General features: G+C 33.0%; 1 protein-coding gene across 2 annotated transcripts; it reads right to left on the bottom strand.

The window, feature by feature from the left end:
• Window positions 1-14: 14 nt before the first annotated feature.
• On the bottom strand, window positions 15-27,890 carry LOC132949021 (C-terminal-binding protein). Of its 2 annotated transcripts, XM_061019767.1 has the most exons (10): window positions 27,212-27,889; window positions 5,128-5,450; window positions 4,939-5,067; window positions 4,596-4,818; window positions 4,410-4,534; window positions 4,241-4,340; window positions 4,035-4,166; window positions 3,697-3,970; window positions 3,468-3,633; window positions 15-1,714 (listed from the first exon to the last, which is right to left on the bottom strand). In XM_061019767.1, the coding sequence occupies exons 2-10, from the start codon at window positions 5,344-5,346 to the stop codon at window positions 1,610-1,612; spliced, it is 1,473 nt and encodes a 490-aa protein (XP_060875750.1). In that variant the 5' UTR covers window positions 5,347-5,450; window positions 27,212-27,889; the 3' UTR covers window positions 15-1,609. The 2 variants fall into 2 exon arrangements, with proteins under 2 accessions (XP_060875750.1, XP_060875749.1); XM_061019766.1 differs by lacking the exons at window positions 15-1,714; window positions 3,468-3,633; window positions 3,697-3,970; ... (4 more) ...; window positions 4,939-5,067; window positions 5,128-5,450 and adding an exon at window positions 18,772-21,018 and having other exon boundaries at window positions 27,212-27,890.
• Window positions 27,891-27,994: the final 104 nt, after the last annotated feature.

Below are 27,994 nucleotides of genomic sequence, written 5' to 3' on the forward strand. Positions count from 1 at the left end.
ACTAATATATTGTAATTTCTCAAATAAAATATTAAATGTTACATTTATTTTTTATTTTTACAATTTCTAAAAAGAATAGTTAAAATTGTATTCAATAAATTTGTTTTGTTTTTTAAATATTATATTTACAAATTTGAGTTTTAAAAAAATTTGGCTCAGCTGAAATATTGCTTGACCGATTTTTACTTAACAGAAATACATAAATGTATAGTAATAATTAAATTATTCATAATTGTTTTTTTTTTAATCATATTAAGAATTACATCACCTTTTGTTTCACTTAAAACTAAAACAAAAATTGTATTGTTACAAAATATGTCGTTTTTATGACATTACACTTGTCAAAAAGCACAAGATATTTATTGTTTTATCTTATATAAAAGATATAATTTAGTCATGTTTTTCAAACATTTATGCTTTATTTTTTACAACTGGGACTTAAATTAGGTCTAATTACAACACAAAGTAAGTCTAAAAAAAAAAAAAATAATAATAATAATCATAATCTTACTATAATGTTTTGCTTAAATGAAACCTATATGATTTGAAAGGGTTTAAGAAATAGTTATTCCATCAAAATTATGTACAATATCCAACTTGATTTCTGAATTGTAAAATATTTTAATTTTTCTATGTACTTTCATATATATTACAAAATTCTGATTTGTGGTCCATTAAAAAAAAAGTACAAAATAAAAATAATAAAAGTTGTGATCTATATAAAATATTATATATATTTTTGAAGTGTTTAATGTGTCGATTATTGCACCTCAATTCATGTAATATGCATACAATGACAAATTAAACCAGCGAGTCTGTTTTTAACATAGATTTAATATGAAAAAAATCTAACTTTTAAAGTTGAAAAATATTTATTTATTTTCCCTAACCCTGCCCAAATGTACGCACACCTTACATGTACAATAAGGCGACAATATCTCCAGTTTAATAATAAAACAGTTAAACACGCTTAACAGTTAAAAATTCTATACGTAATAAACACTACTAAATTAATGTGATGTTGCTATTTACAATAATTATTAAAAAATTTTTTTTAAAAATTAAAAAAAATAAAAACATATGTATATGTTATTTTATATCCTGTAGAAGCCCAAATGCCACTATTTTGTCTCCCATTCATTTAAAATTACTCTATTGCATGGTGAAATAACATTTTAAACATTGAAAACATTTAAAATAAAATATTGTTGTGAATATTTACAATAATTTTTACAAAATAAATAGAAAATTAAAACATATAATAATACATTTTTTTTGAATAATAATTTTGTTTTCGAATGAGATACAATAGCACTTTTTAAACCAGATTAAATGTTAGAAAAAGAAAAATAAAGAAACCTCCTGGAAAGTAAAATTATGATTTTATTTCAAACTGATTATTGTCTAATGAGTATTTTAAGACTCAAGGCGCCCTGTTATTTTTAGCTAAAATGTACCTATAATATATGGTTTTAGTTAAGTTCACAATGTTGTTTTTATGTAAACAACATAAGAGAAGTCTATTAGAACATAACTATAGTTCTAAAGCAAATGTTTTTTCTATTTCAATTCTGTAAAGCAAAAAAGAGTATAAGGGAATACACGTGTTTTAAACAACAGACCTATACGTCAGGGACGGACTACTCTGGCTCACATTATTTGTACTGTCACGGTCGTTTTGTCCAGAAGTGTATGGAAGCTGGGTGTTAACAAACTACAAAAAATAAAAATAAAAATAAAAAATAAACAGAATCAGTAAAAAAAAAATAAAACACAAAATTCCCGAAAGCGTGTCAACAATAAAGTAAAGCGGTCATGGAAATTATGTCGCTAAGGGCGCAGCAACATTTTAAAACACGTTGATTTTTGAATCAAACAAACAAATAAATCAACCCCCAGGACGCCTTGAGAAATTATTCAAGTGAATTAAAATATTTTTGTGCAATACATTGTCTTATGGTAAGGCCACCTGCGCCCTTCCATATGATGCAGACTAATAAAATTAAGCTATGGACATAATTTTCCTTATCAATCATATTTTTAAGTCTTAGTACAGCATATATAATTATATTGTATAACATTCATAAATTATTATTAATTAATAAAACATTTAAAACGTGTACTTGTTATAATGCACTATTAATATATTATTATTATTAAAGGGTGCCAAAACTATATTTGAATACAGTAAGTTATCAAAAATATTGAACTGAAAATATGGATGAAAAAATCAAAACTGTATTCTTTACTCACTAACAATAACATATGTTTTAACCATTTTTATAGTTAAAAGCAAATAGTATAAATCAATAACAAATTTTCTACAAGCTATGAATAAGTATTGAAGTAAAAACTTTAATATGAAAAAGAAATCAAACATTATGATTATTCTCTTCAGTTATTTAAAACAATTTTATTAATGTTTAATTTACTATTCAATCAGATATAATTTAAGCTAAGTTAAACCTCTTGAAAGTATTTCTGAATATTTACATGAAAAAAAAAAATGATATGTAGTTGTTGTATATAAAAAAATTAAAATTAAATAAAATTGGTCGATTATAAATAAAACATTAATTAAAATAAATTAATTCGTATGAGAATAAGTTTAATATTTAATTAACGCTCAATATAAATCTAACCATATGTTAACCTACATTCATAGTATAATTAGTTAAAATAATAAACATTGTTAGTTTAGTTAAGTAGTATAAACAAATATATTATAAAAAAATCTTGTTTAAAACATTAACCAATTTGTAAGCCAATATGATATTGTATAAATAGAATTTTAACTAATTAACAAAAAGTATTACTTTGATACTTTACTGTGGCACCCTTTAATAATTAACATGCGTAGCAACACACTCACAGTATTAGTAAAGCAAAATAAGTACAAATAGCAACATCAAAGTTATTAATTATTCTATAGGGTCTTAAGCAAAACAGGGTCATTGAATTAGGAGTAATGAAAGAAAAATTGTCTCTGATATCTTTTTTAAATATGGAAATATTGTGAGTCGAGGAATAATGAATTATACGCATTATTAAAGCAATACATAACTCAGTTATTAAAGTCAACTGTTAAATCATTTACAATATTTTTACAAAATATTGTGTACAAATTAAAACAAAAAGTATAAATTAAAAATCATTTTTTATATATCAGTGGAGTTGAATCTTGTATGTTTTTTCAGGAAAAATATAATTTTGTGAATAATATGTTTAAAACTAATTTGAACTTGTACAATAAATCATTTAGGTACGTGTTTTTAATACAATTAAATGTAGATATTAAAATTTAATCTAAGTAGGTAAAAAAAAAGATCAGCGAAATTTCTATGTAATAGGCCGGATGAATGGGAGTTAAACATACTCATTGATTACAGAGGAATGAGAGGTGACGGGGCAGATGATGCTCAAGGCACTGAATCAGCCCCACTACTGACAGACGGTAGTGTACTCACTAATGAATGTGGCAGAACTGAAGTGGGTGGAGCTGACTGGGAGCTTGGTGGTGCTTGTTGTGAAGGGGGTGGTGGTGCTGACCCTGAGCCAGGCACATTATCATGTGCAGTAGTAGAATGTGCTTGCTGTACTGGTAAAGATCCTGTGCCAGCACCCGCATAATATCTATATCACAGAATTAATGATTAAAATTTATTTCATTTTTTACATTCTTTAAGGAACACAAACCCTCCGTTCATAGCGTCAGGATTAGCTGCTGCGGCAGCCGCTGCAGCTACAGCAGCTGCTGATGCGACGCTTGCAACTCCTGCTTGATGTGGATAGGTAGTCGGAGCAGGAAAATACTCTTTGTTGACGCAATTACGAAGACACTCGGGTATTCGACCTACAATTGCTCTACGGATTTCACTGGCAGCCATTTCTCTTAGCTCTGTACAACTAGCGTCAGAATAAAATGCAGCATGCGGAGTGCACAGTAAATTGGGAGAGTCTTTTAATGGTCCTGAAAAATTATTTAATAAATTAGAATTTACAAGAATAGAAAATTGTAAATTAGTTGCGTGTACCTTGAAGTACATTAAAAGGTTCATTTTCATGAACATCTAAGGCAGCCGCTCTAATACGTCCTTGTTTCAATGCTGTCGCAAGTGCATCGTCATCAACTAATCCACCTCGAGCTGTGTTTACAAGGAAAGCCCCTATAACATATTTAATTTTTAGTAATAACTATAAGTCATAATGTTTAGAATATTTAAAGTAAATAATCGTTTACCTGGCCTCATTTGTTTAATGGTAAACTCGTTTATAAGGTGGTGATTATGTTCATTCAGAGTACAATGCAACGATACACAATCAGATTGGAACAATAAATCCTATAAATTATGTCATTAATAAAATAAAATTAATACATTTTCTAAAATTACATAATAGATGAAATTTACTTGAAGTGTATAAACTCTAGTCAGGCCTAGAGACTTTTCAATTCCATCTGGTAAGTAAGGATCATAGAATATTACGTTAAAGCCAAAAGCTTTAGCTCTTAATGCAACTGCTGAGCCGATTCGACCTTTGATACAAAAATAAAAATTAATTTAAATTATTAGAAAATTTTTTAAATTATAAATTACCCAAGCCAACAATTCCTAAAGTATCCCCTCGAATACGTGCACATCCTTGAGCAGCTTCTCGTACTTGTTCAGGCCCAGTAAATTTTTTTCCTTCCCTGACCATTTGAGCTAACCAATAGGTTCTACGGTAAAGGTTCAAAATCAAACATAGTGTTGTGTCTGCCACTTCTTCTACTCCATAACCAGGTACATTACAAACTGCTATACCCAATTCCCCAGCAGCCTAAAAAAATAATTAATAAATAAATAAATAAATGTTATTATAATTATTATGCTGTTATGAAATATAATATTTCAAGTTGTTGGCTAAAATAGATCATAAAATGATTAAAATGTTACATACTTTTACATCAATATTATCAACTCCACTTCCTATTCGTACAATAATTCTGAGCGTTTTAAATTTTTCTAAATCTTCTTTTGTAAGAACAATGGTGTGCCACATTAAGGCACCAACAGCTTCATTTAATACCTACAGTGAAAAACAGCATATTAGTATCAAAAAAAGTAATCAATAGAATATAAATCCTACCTTTTCATGGATTTCAGAAGTGGATTGGGCATCACAAAATGCAACAGTAGCCACATCTTTTAGTATGGGCATTTCTATTGAACAATCTCTGCCGTCCAACAAGGCGACCAACGGCCTTGTTTGTATAGGCCCATTGGTGATTGCTCCAGCACCGGATCCAGCACCTCGTATAGTTGTATCGATTCGTGTTCTTTTTGTAATCATTTTCCGTTTGTCCATTACTGGACTACCAACACGTTTGTTTAATCCTTGCGTTTTGACTGTTTGGGTTTTACAAGTGTGCCTAAGACGTCCAAATCATACCATTGATAGGGGTAGGGAACCTGCAACAATAACGAAAAAAACTTTTAATATTTTAACTATAAATAAAATTAAAATGAAGTTATAGTTTTCTTTCTTTAATTTATAAAAGATCACAAGGAAGGTTTCTTTTAATTTAGAAACTTTTTTTAAGTCTTAAGTCCAGAAGCGGGAAGCGAGAAAAAAATTACAAAACTTTGTTTGTCGATATCTGGACCATCTAAAAAGCTATAATATACTTAAAAGTTTGTTTTGAAAGGTTGTGAGATCCAAACCAAACTTAACCGGAAAAAAAAATAAAAGTTTTCTTTTATTTCATGCAACGCGGAGCCGGAGAGGGGCGAGAAATACGGCAAACGGTTGAACAACAATTTTATTACATGAACAGCACTCTTTGCTAAAGTTTATTTTTTTATATACAAAATCAATCTCTGGAAATATTATCGAAAACTTCAGTCTCACTCGTTATCATAAGTTTATTAATTCATTTTTACAATTTGAAGTGTAATATGAATATTACAATGCCAATCAATTGATAAATAATATTTAACAGTACTGAAAAGTTTTCAATTACTCGACTTTAATACGGTAATATTCTAACGATCGAAATGTACATAAATAATCAACTATCCATAATTTAATAACATTTTATAATAAAAAATCGGAAGTATTCTTGTCTACCTCGCGCACGCTGTTATTTAAAAATATAGAGCATACGTCATGTTAAGACGAAGAGTGCTAGACCGCGCAATAAGTTTGGTAATCCATCAACTAACTTTTCCCTAACCAACAACATTAGTTCTACAATTTTCTGCGACACTGAAAACTTCTATAGTTCTATTACATATAATATTTCTCTCTTACTGCCTATGTGTGTGTTTGAGAGTTAGCATACTCATAGAGTTTATCACTAGAAATTATCCTGATCAACAAAACAGAAGTCGCATTATAAATTAACCAATCGGAGATTTACTTTTAATAAAAAAAATAAAAAATCAAAACAGAAATATTATCATGTAGGTACAGTACAATTAAGTTGGGGTAAACTCATTATCTACTATATACTTAACTTAACTTAACATATTTTATTTACAAGAAATCAAAATAAACGATAGGTTAGTTACTAAACTTGGTCACCATCTTTTAGACACCAATTAATTGAAACGAATAAAATCGTATCTAATAAACAATTGTAGCACAATAACTATCGAAAAACCCAGGTACCTTAATATATAAAGCTGTTCAAAAAAAAGTCAGACTTTATTATTTGCGTACCTATCGTTTTTGTTCACGCTAAAGAAAATTTAAAACTGAAACTCTTGGCGTGAATAAGAAATTGACCAACACTGTGAGTGGGAGGGTTCTTGTTTCGGGTTTCGGAGGGTTTATATTTTCTCCTAAATAATAGCATTACACAATCACAACCACATGCGCGCGGTGTATAGAAAACCAATAAAATGAGGACGAAACGTACTCAAAACTTGTAAAAAGTACTTAATATTGTGTGCATACCATATTTTTGTAACGAATGTGAAATTAACTCCAAAGGTATTTGTTTTTGAAACCGATTACACATACTGAGAAAACAATACATATACGAAGTGCACCGGAAACCGATAACCATGAATAATATTTTACGCACGCATTTAACATTGTTCACCATCGGTAGGTGATAAAACGGCAACCTATATACTATTATCAGGTTGCATCACCGAAAAACAACGAATCAATTTAGACGAATAACGAATGCAATAGGCACAACAGTTTAATAATTCGTAGATAAGGTTGTGTTTTCGCTTGCAAAATTCTAAGTGAATTATGAAAAACGTAACCATTATGGCTTTATCAATATATTATAGTAGTGTAAAAGCGCATGTTGCCAACATTTTGATACACACGTATTGAATACACGAAACACGACACGATACGATAAGTGAACGCTCCTTAATATACCACTCTGTAGTAGAAACCCATGGTATACGGAATTATGGAATTCCAAATGAAAAATACTATTCGGCACCGGTTGCGATGCACGCCCACGCATTACATTATTTTCGCAGTTTTAATCCTTTTACTCAGCACTTATCTATAACTGTATGTTCAATGATCTCAAAAATATGAATTTTTAACTACCTATTTAATTTGTCATGATTGTTTTACTTATTTTAGGTTAATTAAGTATCAAAAAATAAATCATTTTTATTTGTATTATTAAAAACGTACTCTAAAAAGTAAGGCTTAGAGCTGGGTAAAACTAATGTGGAGAGCTGATGGTAGACTACTTCGCGTCTTCACAAGGCCACAATATGGAATCTTAATGGAATAATATCAATAAATCACTAAAGCTCATTGGAGTCAGGGATAGAGAAAGATTACCTTTGGGTAGAGATAAATGATAAGATTTAGTGGAAGTGGCGATGGTCCTAAATAGCCTTGAATAAACAAAAAAGGAAGTAAGTCAATTGTCTTATCAAACAATATTCAATAATAACTAGAAATCGTGAAATCATATGAATTTAACTAATTTTATTAAATACAACATTTAATTTAAGCTTAAGAAAGTTACCTAACCTTTTATCGTGTGATCTGCGACACCCTGTATGAATTTAATCACAATTATTCCGAGTAAAACGTCCAGACGAGAAGGAGAGAGAGAAAGTGAAGTGAACCAAGAACACTGTCTGCAAATAATGTATTTGTGGAGGAAACTGTTATACAAAGTAAAAAGAAAAAAATACACCATGGAAAAGCGTCATAAAAATAATTCCTTTCGGTCGAGACCCACACTTCCTGCTATCCCTACCCACAACCACACTACTGCATGTAGTCGAGGGAAAACTTATTTTTAAACTACTTAAAAAGCTTAAGAATGGCGCGGATTCGGAGCGGGGATATTACAAATAATATAAATTAGTTTCACCAACAAAGTTATACAAAACAAGCATCGGGGCAAGTTGTTTGGACAAAGCTCAATGGATCCCGAAAAGTTTCGGATGCGCGCGCGTGCATGGGTAAAAGTTGATCGGAATGAACTTTGGCACAACTACCGTCGACGTCGCGAAGTTAACGGCAGGTTAACTTCGCCACCACCACCACACCCTTCATCATAGTAGTTAAAAGTTTACTTTTAGAGCTGAAAAAAAAGTATATATAAGAAAAGGAGGGGGAACCAAATATGAAACAAAAGGCAGAGACCGTCAAACAAGACGACGAATTTTACAACAAAATGTGCAAAGGGAGTGAAGGATGAGTGGGGGGTGGGTCGGGAATGAAAATAAGTTTAAATAAAGTGAGTGAGTCCGGTCTTAAATAAAACTTCCGAAGTTCGGCGGTGGCGGCCCTCGGAAAGTTTTACGCCTTTCTATATTTTATGAGCCTCTTATTACTGGCAAAACTTCTATCTGAAAAGTTAACTCATAACCCCTCGATCACCACCGTCTCAGCCTGACGACCATGCACAGCACACGCAGACCGGTGTTCGTCGTCGCAGACTTCGATATTAAATACAATTAAACCGACTTAAGGTTCGGACGAAGGAAATCACCCCGATCAGAAGAAAATCGTTGCGGGGGAAAAGAAATTATCGCAATAAAACGGAACTTGTGAGCGAATGAAGAACCACGATTCATACTTGTTTGCTCTGTATCTTCAATTAACGGTTCTAAATTTAGTCGTCACTATTTCTGTTCAAACAAATGTTTAAAAATTTAAATAATCTATGAACACAAACATTTAGGCTAACAAAAAGTTCATTACAACATGGAATTGTACAATATTACAATTAACATTAGATTTTTTAAAAATGTGCATAGGTACTTTAAAATATATCTTGTATATTTAAACGTTTTCTTACTTTACAATTTTATTTTAATCTTTAACTGCTGTTACTATACATTCAACGTAATATATATAATATTATAATTTATAATGAATAATGATAAATAATAATAATATAGTATAATGTACCTACACTTCATAGCAAATTAAGGTAAAATTATCTAGACTCACTGTAATAAACGTGTAACTATTTTATTTTAATTAATAACTTATTCAGAACTACTTCTAAGCACACTGATGTCAAAAAGTAATTAAAATTAATTAATAAATAAGAAATTACCTATTTAAGAAAATATTAAAACTTTTACTGTTTCGCTGTCGCAATTGAACGATGACGAAGAACAAATAGTGGAATAAAGGTTTTTTTCTAATTAGGTAGACATATTATTATAAATAACAAATTAGCTCTCAGACCGAATGATTATTATTTTACAAAACCAATTTGTCCTAATCGTTAACGGGTTTAACGTAGAAATTGATATAAGATAATCTTGTAAGTATCGAGAAGGTACGACGGAAAAATATTTTGGACAACTTTTAATTTTCCAAAAATATACACGTTGATTCTCGAGTCCAAAATGTCGTGGTCATACCTACGATTTGCGTTTAGGTAGGACTTGAACCAGGGAGGATGCGTCGACCGTGGGTGAGTGTGGGGTGTGTGGATCGTTTATTCGGTTGAGCGGAAGAAGGCCAGAATTAATTCGTTATTGGTGACGCTTAACCTCTTGTTTTATTCTTTTTGTTCTTTAATTTTTCTTTATTTGCCGCCCTCCATCGATATTATTATGCACGTCGTACGCACAAACATTGCGAAAATCATTTAATCAAAAATCAAAATCCACCAATAATCAATATAATTATCTCGAAAGTTTAAGCAACCATTAAGACTTTTTTTTATTTCGGCAAATTAACGGTAAAAATTATAAAACGACAATGTCGCATCAAAGCTAACACCAAACCATTTGAGCGCTGGTTAAAGCACGATGTCAGCTAATAATTGCGTACACACACTAAACTCGACAACGTAAGTACGTTGGTCCACCGCACGCAGTTCAAAATAAACACGAACGTAGTGAAGAAACGTCCGGGCTACGCACAATTATATGTTAATAATTTATTATTATTATTATTATTATTATTGTTATAACCGCGTTGTCGTATTATTCAGTCGACGGTTAACCACGACAGGTAAACGGTGTTTGAGAAACTTTGACGGGGGCGCAGTACGAGTCATGCAATGCATGAAACCCGTGTCTTAACGTTTGAGTTTGCGGATTATACCGATTCTCTAAAGCACGACACCGCGGCGGGAGGATATTAAGACGATTGTAAAATGTTTTTATATTATTCAGAACATCGAATAGAAAACAAATTACCGTCAACGTGAGCGATGGAAGTGAGTTAGTGGTGGGGGGGGGGGGGTTTACAGGCGGTGGCGCGACGTTTAGCCGGGTGAGAACGCAGCCCTTGCCTGCCGTACAAGCGGCGGGCGGCGGGCGGCGTCGTCGTCGTCACTGCCAACGATGACGACGTAGCAGGGTGTGCGAGAAGAGGAACGGCCGGCGGCCGGTAATAGTGCCATTGATTTTTCCCGAATATAGCTGCTGATGTGCTGCTCTTGCTCTGTTGTTACCCGCTACTACCACCACACGGAAGCAACGGCGGGGGCGAACAAGTGGGCGAACCAGCGATACGCACACGGGTGGTGGCATATACGACGGGGTAACCGTGGCCGGCGATGTTTCGCTCAACACCGCGTCGTAATGAAACACACGACGTCGGACTTCACCGCGCGTGCGATGACGACCAGACGACGACAGCAATAATAATAATAATAATAACGGCTACGAGCTGCCCGCCGCTTCTTTTCATCAACCCGCTGGCGAACGGCGTGTCGGTGTATAAGACAAGGCGGCAACCGCTTAATGACTCGGCGGTCGATGTAATTTCCCACAATTATTCGCCGTGGCACTTATTATTCCCATTTATATTGTAATGTATATTGGACGATGAGACGGTTGTCGCAATTCATTAAGAATCACCGAAAGATCGATAATATTGTTGTTTATATACATATGTCATCATCTCTATGAAGTAGATTTTTTTTTTTGGGAAGGAGAGTAAATAACAACAATCGGTGTTACTATTTTCCTTTTCCTAAGTATTTTATAAACGTCTCACACCACAACGATTAACTTTAACGGCGATCGAGTGCATACGCACCGAACCGTAGGGATTTAATTTTTTGTTATAAATTTTTTTGTTTGTGTTAAATAGGTTAACGTGTTAGATTTTTAACAATTATTTCTATAAAATATTATGGCAATTTTTTTTTGCACCTCCATTTATTAAAAATTATTATGGGTACCTATCCTATGAATGAATCTCGTGTAACGCTAATTCATTGTGTTGTAGCGACCGATCTCCTTGTGCATGATCTTATTTATGACTTATTTATCGATACGCGAATAACTTTCACCGTCTTTACACTACATGGCCTATTAGGCAAAATGCTTTTTAAGTAACGTTTATTAAACGTATGATATTAAATCTAAACGAATTGTTTTTTTATGAACTATTTGATAGGTTTACAAAAGTAAATTCATACATATTTAATGATTTTACAAAATAAATAGATCAACATCAGAATATATAATAATATGCTGTAATCATCCGTAAATTATCATACGAACGAGACTAAAATTCATCATTAACTGATCCACGGTAATTTATATTTATTTTAATAGACTAAATATTATACTTATACTTTATACTGTGATCAATAGACCACAAATCGTTTCATTATTAAATTAAGTATCATAAGTTAATTTTATTTGATTTACCTACGTCGATAATAAAAAAATCTTCTTATAAATTTACTATAAATATAATATTATCACAATACAGTGAAACCTCTAAATATCGGACACTCTCGGTCGCTGACATTGGGTTCGATTTATAGAAAGTTTGTAGTTGGTTCCCAAGAAAACGTCCAATATTTGGAGGTGTCAGTTAGGAGAGAATTCACTGTACTATAAAAAGATTAATTTCAACCAAATTATTATATTTTAACAAGGTTCTTAAATGTTCTTATTATCTTAGTAGTCAGAAACCTTTGATCAAAACCAAAATACATTTAGGTATAAAAAATATTACCTAATGTAAATGTTGAATATAGTGTAATACATAAAATAATTTTAAGTTCAGAAAAATCTAGAGTTGAAATCACTTAGTTCAAATTATCATACGAACGAGACTTCATTCATCATAAATTAATTTACTATTTTATGTATACGTTATAATGTAAATAAACAAGGTTTCAAACCTATAAATTAAAATTGTATTTGTATCTTATAAATTAAAGGTTTTGACATATTATGTATTTTATTTACCTACGTCCAGTTATACCAAAAATACCTTCAGACACTTTTACTATAAATATAATATAACCACTAACCAGAATATTATAAAAACATTAATTTCAATCATATTATTATATTTTAACAAGGTTTTTAAATATACTTATTATTATACCAGTCGTTAGGCAACTTTGACCAAACCCAAAATACATTTAGGTATTAAAAATATTAATATTACCAAATGATATATTTGAATATAGTGTACTTAGTATATAAAATAATTTTAAGTTCAGAAAAATCTAGAGTTGAAATCACTTAGTTCAAATTATCATACGAACGAAACTCCATTCATCATAAATTAATTTACTATTTAGTATTTTATGTACAGGTTACGCTAATACGCTATAATGTAAATAAGTTAGGTTTTAAATTACTGAATTAAAATTGTATATATTCGGATCTTAATAATAATATATATATATATATACCTATTTCAGTAATCAAATATAAAATAATATGATTAAGGAAATATTCTCAACAATAAATGTTGAACCGTTAAATTTTCCTCGAAAATACTCCTAACAAATTATTAAAAACTATTAGTTTTAAACATATTTTGTAGTCATCAAATAAATTACCAGTTTTATGTTCAGCAAAATCAGAAATACATTAAATTGATTCATAAATCATATTATGTAACAAGTTACACCTATTAATTAATCATTACCTGTTATGGTTAGAATTTATGACAATCAAAATTATTCAGTGAAAAATGTTATACATCATGTATTTAGTATGTGTTTGTCTATACTCAACATACGTAAAACAATAAAAAACATTGATGCATGAATAATTCGGTGGCACAACTAAGCAAACTATGGCCAGTGTCACTTTTAATTAAGTTGCCCTAATTAAAGGCCACAATGATCGGCGCTCGCAACCCTATTGGATAATAGTTGCACCACAGTGAATGAAATGAGAATAAATCGATTAATTTATAAAACCAAATAAATACTTTAGATTTATTAATTTATATTTTAGAATAAAATAAAGAAATTTATTATTAATAAAATCCAATTTGACTCTTAAAATGTAACAACTTGTTACATTATAGAATTACTGAATTACTATAAGGCATGCACAGACGTTGCTGATAATGTACGGCAGGTTATTAAAGCGAGCAATTAAATTATTTAGTAGCAATTTTTGGCATCACGAAGGCATATCATGGATTCTTGCCATAACTATAATTATATTTTATGAATAATGTTTAGATACAAAAATAAAGTTTCGCATTTGTTATACAATTTAAATTGAACGATTTTCGGTTAGAAAACATTCGATAGATGTCTACGAAACGAACAATATTATTTTCATATTTTTAAATGATTATTTAACCTTAAAATTGTGACATTAATTAAAGAGTTAATAACAAAATAATTATAGCATGCATTTAATTTTAGAGCTCATTGGCAACAAAATCAATTAAAAAATACTTTATAAATATTGACTACTCTACCTTTAACCACACAATAATATAATGCCGTAATGTATAATAAATTTGAAAAAATAAAAAATAATTATTTTATATTATTACACAGAATTAATTAATTATAGTTTGGAGATTAAAGAATCTTTCGTAGCGACCTATTCGGAATAATACGATTTTAAGGATACACACTTTTGCAGACACTTTATTAAATTTACGAAGACAGCGGAAATCGGATGTCTGTAGTTTTAGGGAAAACTTTGCGTTTGAGCATTTAACGGCTAGCACTACTACCTGGGAACTTGTCAAATGTCGACCGTGTCGGATTGAGGGGCGAAGGGCAAACGCGACGGGCCGCGTATTGGTTTCAAAGGGGTGTTTATTATTGCGCGGCCGTCGGATAGGGAGGGGTAGTCATCGTTGTCGTCGTCCAGTCAAAAATCGCACGTATTCTCACCCTCTATCTCACCCTTTCTCCCGCCACAGTAACTCTGTCTATCCTAATCCGGGCACAACTGACCGAGCAAATCAATATGAGTTTTGTTTTGGTTGTTTGTTGTGTGTTGTAAACGCATACACCACTTCTGCGGTAACCTACCACCAACGCCAAGGATATGAACGGACGCCACGCAACCACGACGACAATTCCCGCCCAAACGGAAAAAGCTTCATCGACAAAATATGTTCTCTCCTTCTCCTTTAGAAAAATAAAGGTTTAATTAAATTGGACGACGGTTGACAGTAACGCACTTGACTTATAGTATATTAACTACACATAGATAATGCTGGAAAAAAATGCGAGATTTATATTTACTTCTCTTATTTACCGAATATGTATAGAGACGCTACATAATCATCAACGAAATTAATAAGATAACCGCATATGACATATCTATAAAATATACTATTAAATTAATTGTCTTCAAAAAAAACCAATGTTGCTTTTTACACATTATTATACCTAATAATTGTATAACATACGCATCACACCATAATATAAAATTATTAGTTTTAGTACTATAATGGGCCGTTTACAATCTAAAGCGGCTTATAAATTATAATAATAATACGATTTATCTGTTACGTAAGTACACAGATTTTTCGGCAATAACTACGTATTTCGAACATACATTATTAAACTACTAGATTTACAATTCCTGCGCGTTGTTATATATATATACACACACATACACTTTGGTATCTTCGGAGATCCCCTTTTCCTCTAATGATTTGGTTCTGTCGGGTGGAGTTTAATTTACGTTCGGAATGTTCTAAGCCGCTTTTATTTTGCAACTTCGTAAAACACACAATTTACAATAATCAAAAATTGTTTAAGTATCTAGAACAATTTACAACAAATATTAAGTACCTATAATCTATATAATCATCACAAAAACATGATGATTGGATTAGCAAAACGTTTACCAAAATAACACTAAAAAAAGTAGTTAGATACTTTAGATACGCGTTGAACGAAAAAAAATTTACGACATTGCCAAAATATACAGCAAAAATAACGAGTTTTATGATAACAATACGTTTTTTAATACCGATGAAATAAAATACTGTTTAGTTGTATTTGCTTTAACTACATCGTAACAGTGTAAAATATAAACCATATCGGCAAACTGCATCGTTATGCCAAAACCAGATTAGACACGTAAATATAAGAAGTAAATCACGGGCAATGTTATTGTACCTATACTACAGGTTCGTTAAAAAATCAATTGTACAACAAAATCCCTAACTATTATCGCGAGCCATTTTAAGTTTAAATACTAAATATCAACGTATTAAAAACGGGTGCGTGTATCTACAGTATAGAGAAAGAGTGAAAAATAAATAATAACCCTTGAAAAATAAAGAAACCGACATATTGTTTATTATTTAACCAATGATAAACAATTAACAGGCGCAGGTATCTGAAATAGGGGCAGGAGACCAAACCAGGAAGGTGATTTTCCAAGTATGCTCGCTCCTTTTTTCTTCAATAATGCAGTTCAAATTTGATTTTTATAATTAATAAATATACTTAATAACTATATTTTCAGATTCTTGAAATTACTATTTTTTGTTCTACAGGCGTGTCTTGTTTGTGATACAAACTTAAATTTTCTAATGTAAACCCACTTTTTTGTAAATTATTACTGTAAATTATTTTGTGGATAATTTTTCAGAACCATTGCCGGTATGACATTAAAAGTTTGATGAGTTGCTTTTTACTTATTAAAATGTTTATATTAAAGATAAAAGTCCTTAAAAATGATATTACAAAAATAATAAATATATGTAATATTGGATCCTAGTATCTATTTATTTGACTTTGACCATTTTTAGAAATTAAGAATGTTCATAGATTATTAATATTAATCACCACAATTTTCAAATTACCCTAATCGAAGTCCCCATATTTTCTTAGCTAACTATCATGAACCTTTGGTGCTATCCGCACGCATTTGTATCTCAAGTATGTCGACGATCAAACGCGATTAATAATGATAGGTAATTATTATTATTATTTGTTACTATTAACTGCAAATTATAACAACGCATTTTATCAATTGATAATATTCTATAGATTATGATAAATTTACCTTAAAAATATATGATACATTTAAAATTTTAAGACTATGCGTGCTTAATGTATGCGGCTAATAATACTCATGTCATTAACAATGAAGAATACAGGGAGGGATACTAAGATAATACCAATTCGAGTATTGTAAAATAAGTACCTACCCAATTAGATCGCTTATTGTTTTAATATCTGTACTACGGGTAAACAAAATAAATATATTACAATATCAATATCACAAGGTTTTGAATTCGAAATAGTATATATAAAATGCTAAAAGTTAGTATTTGTTCGTATATTTTTAATAAACGGTAAATATCTCCTAATATTACAGAATGGCGAATTTAAAATGCAATAATTATGTTATCACGGTGTCTTACGATTAAATTAGATTAGATTATAAATTTAAATTAAAAGAGTTGTCTATACGCCTTAACTATAAGTACCTTACTAGGTACTAGTTGGTAAGTATTGTATTCATAATTTTTGTGTGCTCCGGTATGCTAAGTTTACCTTTACGACGAAAACACAGGTAAGTTATACATTGTAGCTCTATATACCGAACGATAACCGTAAACCAGACGCACGCGTCGCGTATTAACGACACCTGCTGCTTCGACCACTACTCGCGCAGTATCAACTTTATAATAATTAATATTGTTATACATTTATAATAATGTACTGGTAAGTGGTAACTAGTATTTCATTTGTTCGTCGATACAAATTGGTAATAGAGCGATTTTTCTCTCTCTCTCTCTCTTGAAAGCCAATAGTCTTCTTCCCCTCCCTTTTTTTTAAACAACCGAATCGCCCCGGTAGAACCGTTATAATACAATAACATTACGCACGGATATCGAATGTACGGTGTAGGGTAGGGGGAATGAGAGAGGGTGAGGAAAACAGGCAAACGTTGTTTGTCGATTTAACAGTATTGCCACTGTAGCGACATTTTACTTCCGAGAGTGGTCTTAAACATTACGTACTACCGGCGAATGTGCAGGTGTGTGTGGGGGGGGGGAGGTTCGTGCTGAATGGACACGTTTCGAACGAGACGACAACGTTCACACATTGGACAAAATCAGTTTATTTTATACCATGTATTATATTTTAACCATCATAATATACGTCAAAACCCACGGACTTTTTACTCGTCTCAAAAATATTAATCGACGATGTAACAATCTACTTTTATAACGATTTTATAAATTCTTTTTTTTTAATTAGCAAGCTGTGCACTATCGTTAAATGAAGCCGTCGGCATAAGGACTTGGGAGTAACGCCGGCAACGGGGCCGTGTCCAATGCGTTCAATATTCATACAGGCACGCACAACCGGTTTATATATTTCTTTCTCATCTTCCCTGGTTTAGGGTCAAGAGGCGCGCCGAGACCTTTTCCACTCCTTATTATCGAACCACCCGATCGCCGTGTTTAATTCCGATTTCTATCGTCATGTGTGTGCACTGTGCAGTCATATTGTGGAGTTATTTTACCATTGTGTTCACTCTATTCGGGCAGTTGAAATAAAACAAGGCCGGTTTTTTTTTGCGTGAAAAACGCGCACGCTTTCACCAGACAACGGTCGGTCGATTGTGGAAGATGATAAAGGGGCAGGATTCGAATGTGAAAGTCAAATTTTGCAAACCATCTTTAACCTTCCCAACACATTCTTAATTTGTTTTACCCAACATTACAATAAAAAAAATTAGTTATATCGTATACATGGACAAACCCCGTTCTAGTGTTCTTATAAAATTATTATTATTGTTATTAGTAAGTATCAAGTTATGTATAAATGTAATACTAGTGTAATACATATTTGCCTATTATATAGGTACAATATATTGCATTATTCAATTTTAAGCGTCGTGACCTTGTGATGTGTGTGTATTATACTTTTTAAAAAGAATACCAGTAAACCAATGTTAGTAGACTAGAATCGTTATAATAAAGCCATAATTCAAATACGAGGGCAGCAATCGTCGAACATTTAATTTATAAAAATAAATGCATAACATTTAATATGAACGAGTACTTTCGAAAATCAACATGTTTGGTATCTATGATGAAATAAATCAATTTATTTTATTCACGTCATATTGAATTCACACTAATTTACAATTATTTATGTAATTAGTTCATAAAAATAGCTATTTTTAACATTGTTTTTTTGATTAATATTTTTAACATTCTAAAACTTTAAGAGATTATTTCCTGTGATCCTAAAAGTTGGAAATAGAAAGTATCACTTGTATCACTTTGTATATTTTATATATGCTATTACCTATACACCTAATATGATTATAACAGTAAACTATCAAATTCTAAAAAAATTCTATAATAATATTAAGAATTTGTTAATACAGTTCAATACATTTTTTCTCCAAAATCGACTTCTCTGTTTTATCAAATTTGTTGTCAATATAGTTTTTTTATGACAAATTATAATAACAAATAAATTAATTAAAAACATTTTTAATTTAGATAATGAAAACCTTTTAATATCTTAAAACAAATTAGGTATTTAAAAAAACTTATTCAGCTAAAAACAAAAAAATCAAACATTTTAAAATAAAAAATTTCTTATAATGGAACCATACTTAGGCATATAAATTAAGTCTTTTTGAAAATTACAATTAAATAATTAATTTAATAACAAAGTTGTAGGAACAAAATAAAAATTGAATATAAAACTAAAAAAAAATTGTCTTTTAATAACAAATAATATCTTCAAAAACAAATAAGGAGTTACTTTTTATCACATAGATTTATAAATATCAGTCCTTGTTACATTATATCAGCCTTTATTATTTTATAGATGCAATTCATCTGCAGGCACATCGAACTCTGGCACTAACCAAGGTTGATACGCACGATTAGAATCCATGGCCACACTTTCTTCCCCATTGTTGCACTGTACACATGATTGGTGTTCACAGTACAATAGCGGAGGAATTGGTTGAACATGTAGTCCAGTTGAATTAGACAAAGTTTCCATACAATTTGGTTCCATACAATTTTGATTAAAATTGGAAGGTGGTTCCAATAGTATAATTTGCTCGTTGAATGGATGAAAATTATTTGATAAAACTGGAGGTGTAGATATATACCATGGATGTACCACATTTTCATTATTTATCCAATTCAGAGGCGTCATAGGCATATCTGGATGCTGTTGATACGGATGAACATAAAAAGAGGGATGAAATATTTGCCCAGGGAAGATCCCATGAATTGGTCCATTGATAAAACCGGGATACTGAACTGGAGCTTCACCTTGTCCAGGACCTCCAGAAATAAATTGGTTACAGTCAACTATATTTGAAGATACTTGATTAATTTGAGTAGGACTCTCCATCAATTCTCTCATATCTTGTTCAACTGGAATTAATTTCAACTGATCATATTCCACATATATTTTTTTAGCCAAATCTTTAACATATACTTCAACTGGTTCATTTTTCCCATGAATACGTTGAATATAACAATGATATCCCTGAGTGCCAATAAAAACCATACATTTGCTGCCTTCTTTAAACTCCCAATTATTCCACCTGCCATAAAATTTTTCTTTTTTATTATTTAACCAAATATCATACTCTGTGTTTCTGTATAATTTAGGTGTCAAAGCTTTAGCCACTTTAAATGGGAATGGAGTAATACCATATTCAAGCAGCTCTTTCATATCTGTACAAGTAGCTCTCTTTTCCAAACTAACCGGATCACTTGACCTTGAAGCTGGTAAATTTCTGTCAAACAACATTTCTTTTACAGCAAAATCTACACCAGATAATTTAAAAACATTGTTGTAAAGCATTTCATATATAATTGATTGACTAAATGAAATATTTACAACAGACTCTTTGACAAGTACTAAATCATAAGTACCTTCATAATTGAGACATATATTTAAAGTTTTTACTGCGTTTGGAGTTTCAATATTAAGAGGTATAAAAGGATGAGAATCTTCATAAAATGCAATATTAATTTTGTATACTTTAGCAGCAACATGCATATCCACCAAATCACCATCTATTTTTGTATCAGTAATTTTGTTTGCATAGTTTTCGACAGGCAACTGAGTCATCTGAGAGAATTCTTTGGTTTGCAGTGAAGAAAATTGTAAAAGTTGTTGTCGTACAATCATGTGACAACTTTGGGTTAGGAACACACATTGAGAAATACATCTGAATAAACTATTACAATCTCTAGGCACTACATGTCTCAACAATCCCACTGATTCTAACAATTCATCAATTTTTGGCGTCTGTATCCTTTTAGATTTGCTTCTATTTCTTACGGAGAGTGTCAACATTTTGCAACCAATTCCTAAAAAAAATACACAAAAATTTAAAAAAAAACATTTTAAAAGTAATATTAAACGCACTAAAAATTAATCATAGTTAGTCTCTTCTGTCTATTAATTATATGACAATTTCATTTAATTGTGCGTTCAATATTATAAATGTTTTTTTTTATCTTTTTGTATATTTTTGTATAAAATTATATCCAGTTTCATAATAAAACTATTATCGACTTCAAACTATCCATTTAATTTTTAGTGCGTTATTATCATCTTAAATTTTAGTAAGTATAAACACAAAAAGTACAAACAATTAGGTACACTGATAACAATTAAATAATCCATTAAATCCATGACGGTAATATTTTAAGCTAACAAATTGATTTCTAACATATGATAATAATTCCTATTGAGTTGTATGTAGTAAACAGTTAGTATTGAGTTTTCAAATGAAAAGATAAAAAAAATTATAATTGGTTACTACCAACACTAAACTTAAGTGCTATACCTAATTATAATATTATGTATAATGGAATTGCATAACATACTTCTTTGCATATATATACAAAAGATAAATTTAAAGATATTTATTGCATTATTTAGGTACAGTGAATAGTTCAAATTTATGTTCAAAAGTAGGTAAGAGTAGGTATAGAATTCCCAAAACGAAATTGTTGGTATGAAAATGTTATGTTATCATAGAACCTATTAATACATAATATATAAGAAGATTAAATTCCTAACATTATATAATATAAATCCTATAATTAATTATAAAATCAAGAAATAGTAATATTATGCTTATCAAGGTATCATAATGACAATTTGATCTATTCGAATCTATTCAAAAATATATTTGCTACTATACACATCGCATCCTATCCTAACAATTTATTAATGAATTGAATATAAATAGATAAGTTCCAAACAAAATATGTTGTTTAATATTTTCAAAATGTATTTATCATTATTTATCATCAATAGGTACTTTTTATAATTATCTAGATCACTAATAGGTGATAAGTAATTATCTACAATCCTTAATTAAAAATTTTCCAAGTTCAAATGTAGGAAAGAAAAATAGTTTATGATAAATGTATGATGATATATATATAAATATAATATGATATAATTAATGTGAGTAAATATGAATTGTTGTTAACCTTTTTTGTATGAATGTGCTTTTTTGGAAGTCATTTTAATATTCAAGCTGATAAATTAACCATCAATACCTATCGAACGTAAAACAAAATGATTTTACTTCAATAATTTATTTAATCATAATTACACAAATACGCATTGTCGAATTTGTTGAAGTCACCCAAATTTTTTAAGAAAAATGCTTATCTAAAAAATTAAACCACCTACCCTAAAATTAGAACAAATCACCATGCCCATTGCCCATAAAAGAAAACGATCACCCCATACAAGAAAACGAATACATGGGCAAGAAGAATATATTAACACTTACGTGCACACACGCTGAAGATAGGTTATGTAAAGAATAATAAAAATCATGGTATGACAGGAGGGGCATGTTTCTATCGATCGTTTATTAAGTTATAACTAAAACGCGACGTGTACAGCCGATGAAATGTCACGACATGTAACGTAGTGGTTTACATAAGTGAACCGTGGTAAAGTTTGGTTTACAGATAGGACACGTTATGGGGAATACGTATCAAAAGTGTGTGAATATTTTTCTACAAAACACGGCAAAGCGTTAGCATTGTTTATTTATGTGGCGGGAAACAAAATCATTTGACGAGTAGGCTAAGTACACGAAGACATTCGAGATAATTTACATTATATTTATTTAACGTATATGCAACATATTGTTTGGTTCTGTTTAAGATTAACCAACTATTATCAAACTGTTATTCATTTATTTATTTTTAGCAATTGTTGGTTGAAAAGAACATAATTAATTTTAATTTCATAATATTTTGTTTATGAATTATATTTTATAATAATTTTGTAACACGTTAGCGTTACCTAGCAAGCCCGAAATTAAAACAGACAGGGTCCAGCCCCTTCCGAGCCCCAACCGCAATAACGCGACACTGGACCGAGAAAACCGAACAATCGTTAATATACAGCAATGTGACAAAAAAATAAATATTAAATAATATATCGTATTTATAATCGACAACGGCAGCAGCTGGTAAACACGATTAACTGTTTTAAGCGTAGGTATAAACCACTATCGGTGGCAGCTGCTCCCCGCGTGCGCGTTTTGTTAACTCGCGGAGCATTGTCGAGCGACTGCCGGCTACCGACGCTGCAGCGACCAATCGCGAAACGAACGCGAGCGATGCACGCCGCCAAACTCTGTCGTTTCGATGAGATTACAGATTTGTCGTCGCCCACCACCACTGCCGATACTACGATGTGATAGTCGCGCAATGCGACCGGCCGGCCTCGTTATGGCCGCCGATTGCCGAACGACGGCATGCGCGTTGATTCTCGTGCGTGCGTGTGCGTTCGAGCGCGTGTGCTATAATATAATATTATGCGTGTGCTGTGTGCCTATGTGTGCAGTACACGTAAGTAGTTGAGTGCGTGCAATAATGTATGATATTATATTATTAATAAATTTGTGTACCGAGCTCGCGCCGTAATACACTAAACAGGTTCGTTTTACCGACGACGACGCCGCCGCTCAGGGCAATGAAATTGTTTTTAACTGCATGCCCACACGACCACGCCGATGCAACGATGACGGCAAAGAAGAAATCGAATCGATGTCACGATATTGCTTTGCTAGCGTAAAGAAAAACGAATTCGTCGAAACGGGAACACACGAGGAGCATCCGTTTATTTTCAAATATAATTATATATTTCGCGGTACTTACACCCCACGACAGAAAAATATTGCTGAAATAATCGTTATTACTTATTACCATTTCCAAACACCGACGATCGACGATTATATTTAGTAGTTGTAACTGTTTTTAGAGAATAGTACATAATTTATTTTTACCTTTCCCCAGACCACTAAACTTTTCAAGGTCAGTTATAGAAAACGACAATAAATATGCCGATGTGCGGAAAAAAATGTTTTGTGATGCAAATCGCCATTCTGTTCACAATATGGGTACCTAATTTTTAAAGTATGCCGTTATATGACAGATGTTACGGGAATAAAGGGGACACGGGTCTACTGTTTGTAGAATTGGGGAAAAACTCGGAACAATATTATTCGATTCACATAGAAACGAACACAACCTACCTACACAATATTATTTATAAAAATATCAATCAAAAATTGTATTATCCATGTGAAAAATATTCATCACCACCACCCGCCAAACAAATATTAGAGCCCGTGTGTACAACACATCCACATGGTTAGTATACCCAAATAGGCAACAATAACTTCGATGAAATGTAGTGATTTATCTCAATTATTTCAAAACGAACATCAAAAGTATTGAGAATTATTATCGTTTGAAAAAAAAATTAACTCTGGGTCAAAACGCGAAACGGCTATTATTACCTACCAACGACGACGGCGGTGTGTGTGTTACCGCTAACGTATTGTACAATTTGAATCCGCCAATGGTAAACACAGATCCGGAGAGGACGCACAGATTGAGAGAAAAAGAGTGGTACGGTAAAAAATCAGACGGAAAACAACGGTTGGAATATTATCATTATTTTACGTGTGTACATAACTACACCTCTATTCGGTCGGAGGTGTTGCGCATGCACGTTGCATATTACAATAATACGCGTGTATACATATTATAATATATACACAATAATGTAATCGTGAAAACCGTCGTGATTCGATTAAATGTGCGGACTCTGTAGGCGAGAATTCCACACGGCGGCGGCCCGCGTTCCACGAGGAAGGAACGACTGGCGGGCGGCGTGCACGCGTGTTGTGTCCCGGTGTGAACGACGCCGCGCAGGCACACGCACACACACACACGCGCGCACAGGTTTGTCGGTAACACCGCGATCACGAAAGTGAATACCATACACTATTATACACTTCTACACTAGACAGGGGCGGCGGAGATACACGACCGTCGTTGAGGGCTAGTGGTGCGGCGGTGGTGCGAGCGTGTTTTCTGGGTACGATGTGGGAAGACGTGGGCCGCCGCCGAACGGATGACGGTTACGTCCAGCGAAGCCCCCCCCGCTTCACCGTCCGACGATCACGAAACCGAGTCGCGTCGTCGTGCCAGCCAGCCGTGCAGACCAGTTAAAACGCGCGCGCTCTTTTCGCATTGTCATCGCCGTCGCCCTTCCATTTATGGTGCCTCAATTACCACCACCGGCCGGCCGCCACCAATTGTGGTTATTACTTATTACTACTATACGGTTTGCCTTGACAACGACCACTTTTAACAATCATTATCAAAATCCATGCGGCAATCGCACATAATAATAATAATGTCATGCGGTAGCCAATATCATTACTATGTTGTTATTTATTACACGCGAGGGATGATTTCGTCGTATAATAATAATAATGACAATTAGTATTATCATTCGTTTCTGAAAAGCAATTTTATTAATGATAAACGCCTGAGAGACGACGGCGGTTTTTCAACAAACACGATTGTACGCAATGACTTCATAAAAAATTGAGGATGGCATCGCGACCAAAATAACATAAACAATTGTCCTACTATATTATTGCAATATCAGTATCAAAAAAAATAAAATATATATTCCTTATAGTTCAGTATAATAAACAATAGTAATTTAACGTGTATATACAACAGTTGTAATACTATAAACGTTAAATGTTTCGGAGCAGTGTAATCGGTTTGAAGGAAACGCCGACGTAAGCAAATTTCCCTACTCCACACCCTTCGCAGTCAGCATTAAGGATAATCGCGAAACGCTGTCGGGACGACTAAGCTTTTTTTTTTATTCATCAGCCGCGTGTACTTTTATGTAACAAATAACAATCTCCACTTTATCATGTGTATAAAAAAAATTTGCAAACCTTCGTGAAAAAAATATGTACAATAACAATTAATTATTATTGCTAACCGAACATTACTAGTGCTGTTTGAGTAGCGCTATCAGCGGTTTTCAATTGAGAACGAATCATTGTAATTGTGATTAAGACTAATAATAATTAATATTTACTAATAATGACGCGCAAGCGGTATACTAAAAATCACTGGAATTTTGCACCACGAGTTTTACGTTTTTTGAGGGAAAAATATGTAACCGTGGATGAGACACGAAAACGCATGATTTTCAGCCACTGGTATGTAACGTAAAATTAATAAAAACGTTGGGAGGTGTCAAGATAAATGTTCACACTCTCATATTTAAATAGAAATTAAAGGTACCACAGAAATCTGCCACGTTCATATGCCAAAGAACAACGTCGATCACGTTGACCCGCAAATGGGCACATTCTAAATTGGTCGCACGCGGATAATTTTCACGGTGCACGAAAAATTTGTACGGCAACACACGACACCCACAATAAGCTGCAGAGTCGCGTTACGACTAGGATTATGGACCGGTGTTGGCTTTTCGGAAGCACATGTCAAACACGACGACGTCAATTATCTACTACAGTTTTAGAAGGTCAAGTGATTAAGTTCTGGATTGACGCTCAGACTTATCACAAACCACGGGCATAAACATAAATGTATCACGGTAAACGGAAGGTCGACTGATATGTGTATTGTACAAGATATATAATAAAACGGTACTCTGCACACCGCTGCGCGATCACATCGTTAAAATCATAAAATATTTCGAATCGAACGTACCTGTCGCCGCCCCCCTCCCTCCCACTCACATAACCATCGACGATCGTGCAAACACCTTATCGGCCTGGCCCCCCTCCCGCCCGAAAACCATACCATTATTATATATTTTGTTATAATAAAATATAGGCACATAATGCCCGAAACGTCAACGAGCAAACAAAATATCATAGAAAACGATCATGCCGATTTACGACGGCAGCGGTGGTGGAGGTTAGCGATTTATATTTTTTGCTCGTTTGACCACACCGCAAGGCGGCGGCCGAAAATACGCAAACCGGCTCAATATTGAATATATATACACCGCACTCCACACTATCGCTACAACTACTATCGCTAATCTCTACACAACGTTACACCATAGAAACTCGCAATAGGTACCCCGCAACCTGGCGCGAGTAAGTAAAATCAAAACAAACACCGAACATAACAATAACGAATAACGATATGACATTGAGACGAGGCTTACCTTGTTCGTTGATCACGTCGCTGATGCTGTTGTAACGGCGCGTTGTCGGCGACAATATTAGCTGTGCGAGCAGCGTCCGCGTTGTTGGCAGGCCGACGTCGACGATGATAACCACGCGCGCAAACACACACACACACACTCAAACTCGATCAAACACACACACGCACGCCAAGCGACGGGAACGCGTCGTCGTCGTCGTCGTGCACTAAAATAATGCACCGGATTCACGTTGGCGCGCGACCGCAATATCGTATCGTCGTAGTGAAATGGCGCGCACGAACTCGTCCAAGCATCGGATCGCGGGATCCGGTCGGCGAACGATGATAATAACACGATAATAAAAATAACAAACAATAGCGGATATTACCTTATTGTACGTTTATTAAATATTATTATGTATTGCGCGCGTTGTGTGTGGCAACGGCGGCGTATTTTACCGGTAAACACAAAAACCGAACGGCGTGCGTGGAGAAAAAAAAACGATCGAAATTTCGACGGGTGGCGGACGAACACGGACAGATCGTCGTACGCCGTACGCACTTGCGGAACAACAACGGCGGTCAGTCGTCGCGGTCGTAACGGATAGCAGTGTGGTGGTGTCGTCGGCGGCGGCGGCGGCGGCTGCACAATCAGGTTATGTTGGCTAGACGGCGGCCGAAACTGTTGTGTGTGCGCGAGACAAACACAAGCAGCCGCCGGAAAATGGCGGACAGTCATCGGTGAGCACCGATGACCGCGTTCACTGGCCCGGCACGACCGTCACGCCATCTGTTGTCCGTTACC

The sequence above is a fragment of the Metopolophium dirhodum genome, chromosome 7, assembly GCF_019925205.1.
Source record: "Metopolophium dirhodum isolate CAU chromosome 7, ASM1992520v1, whole genome shotgun sequence".
In the NCBI taxonomy this organism is placed as follows: Eukaryota; Metazoa; Arthropoda; class Insecta; order Hemiptera; family Aphididae; genus Metopolophium; species Metopolophium dirhodum.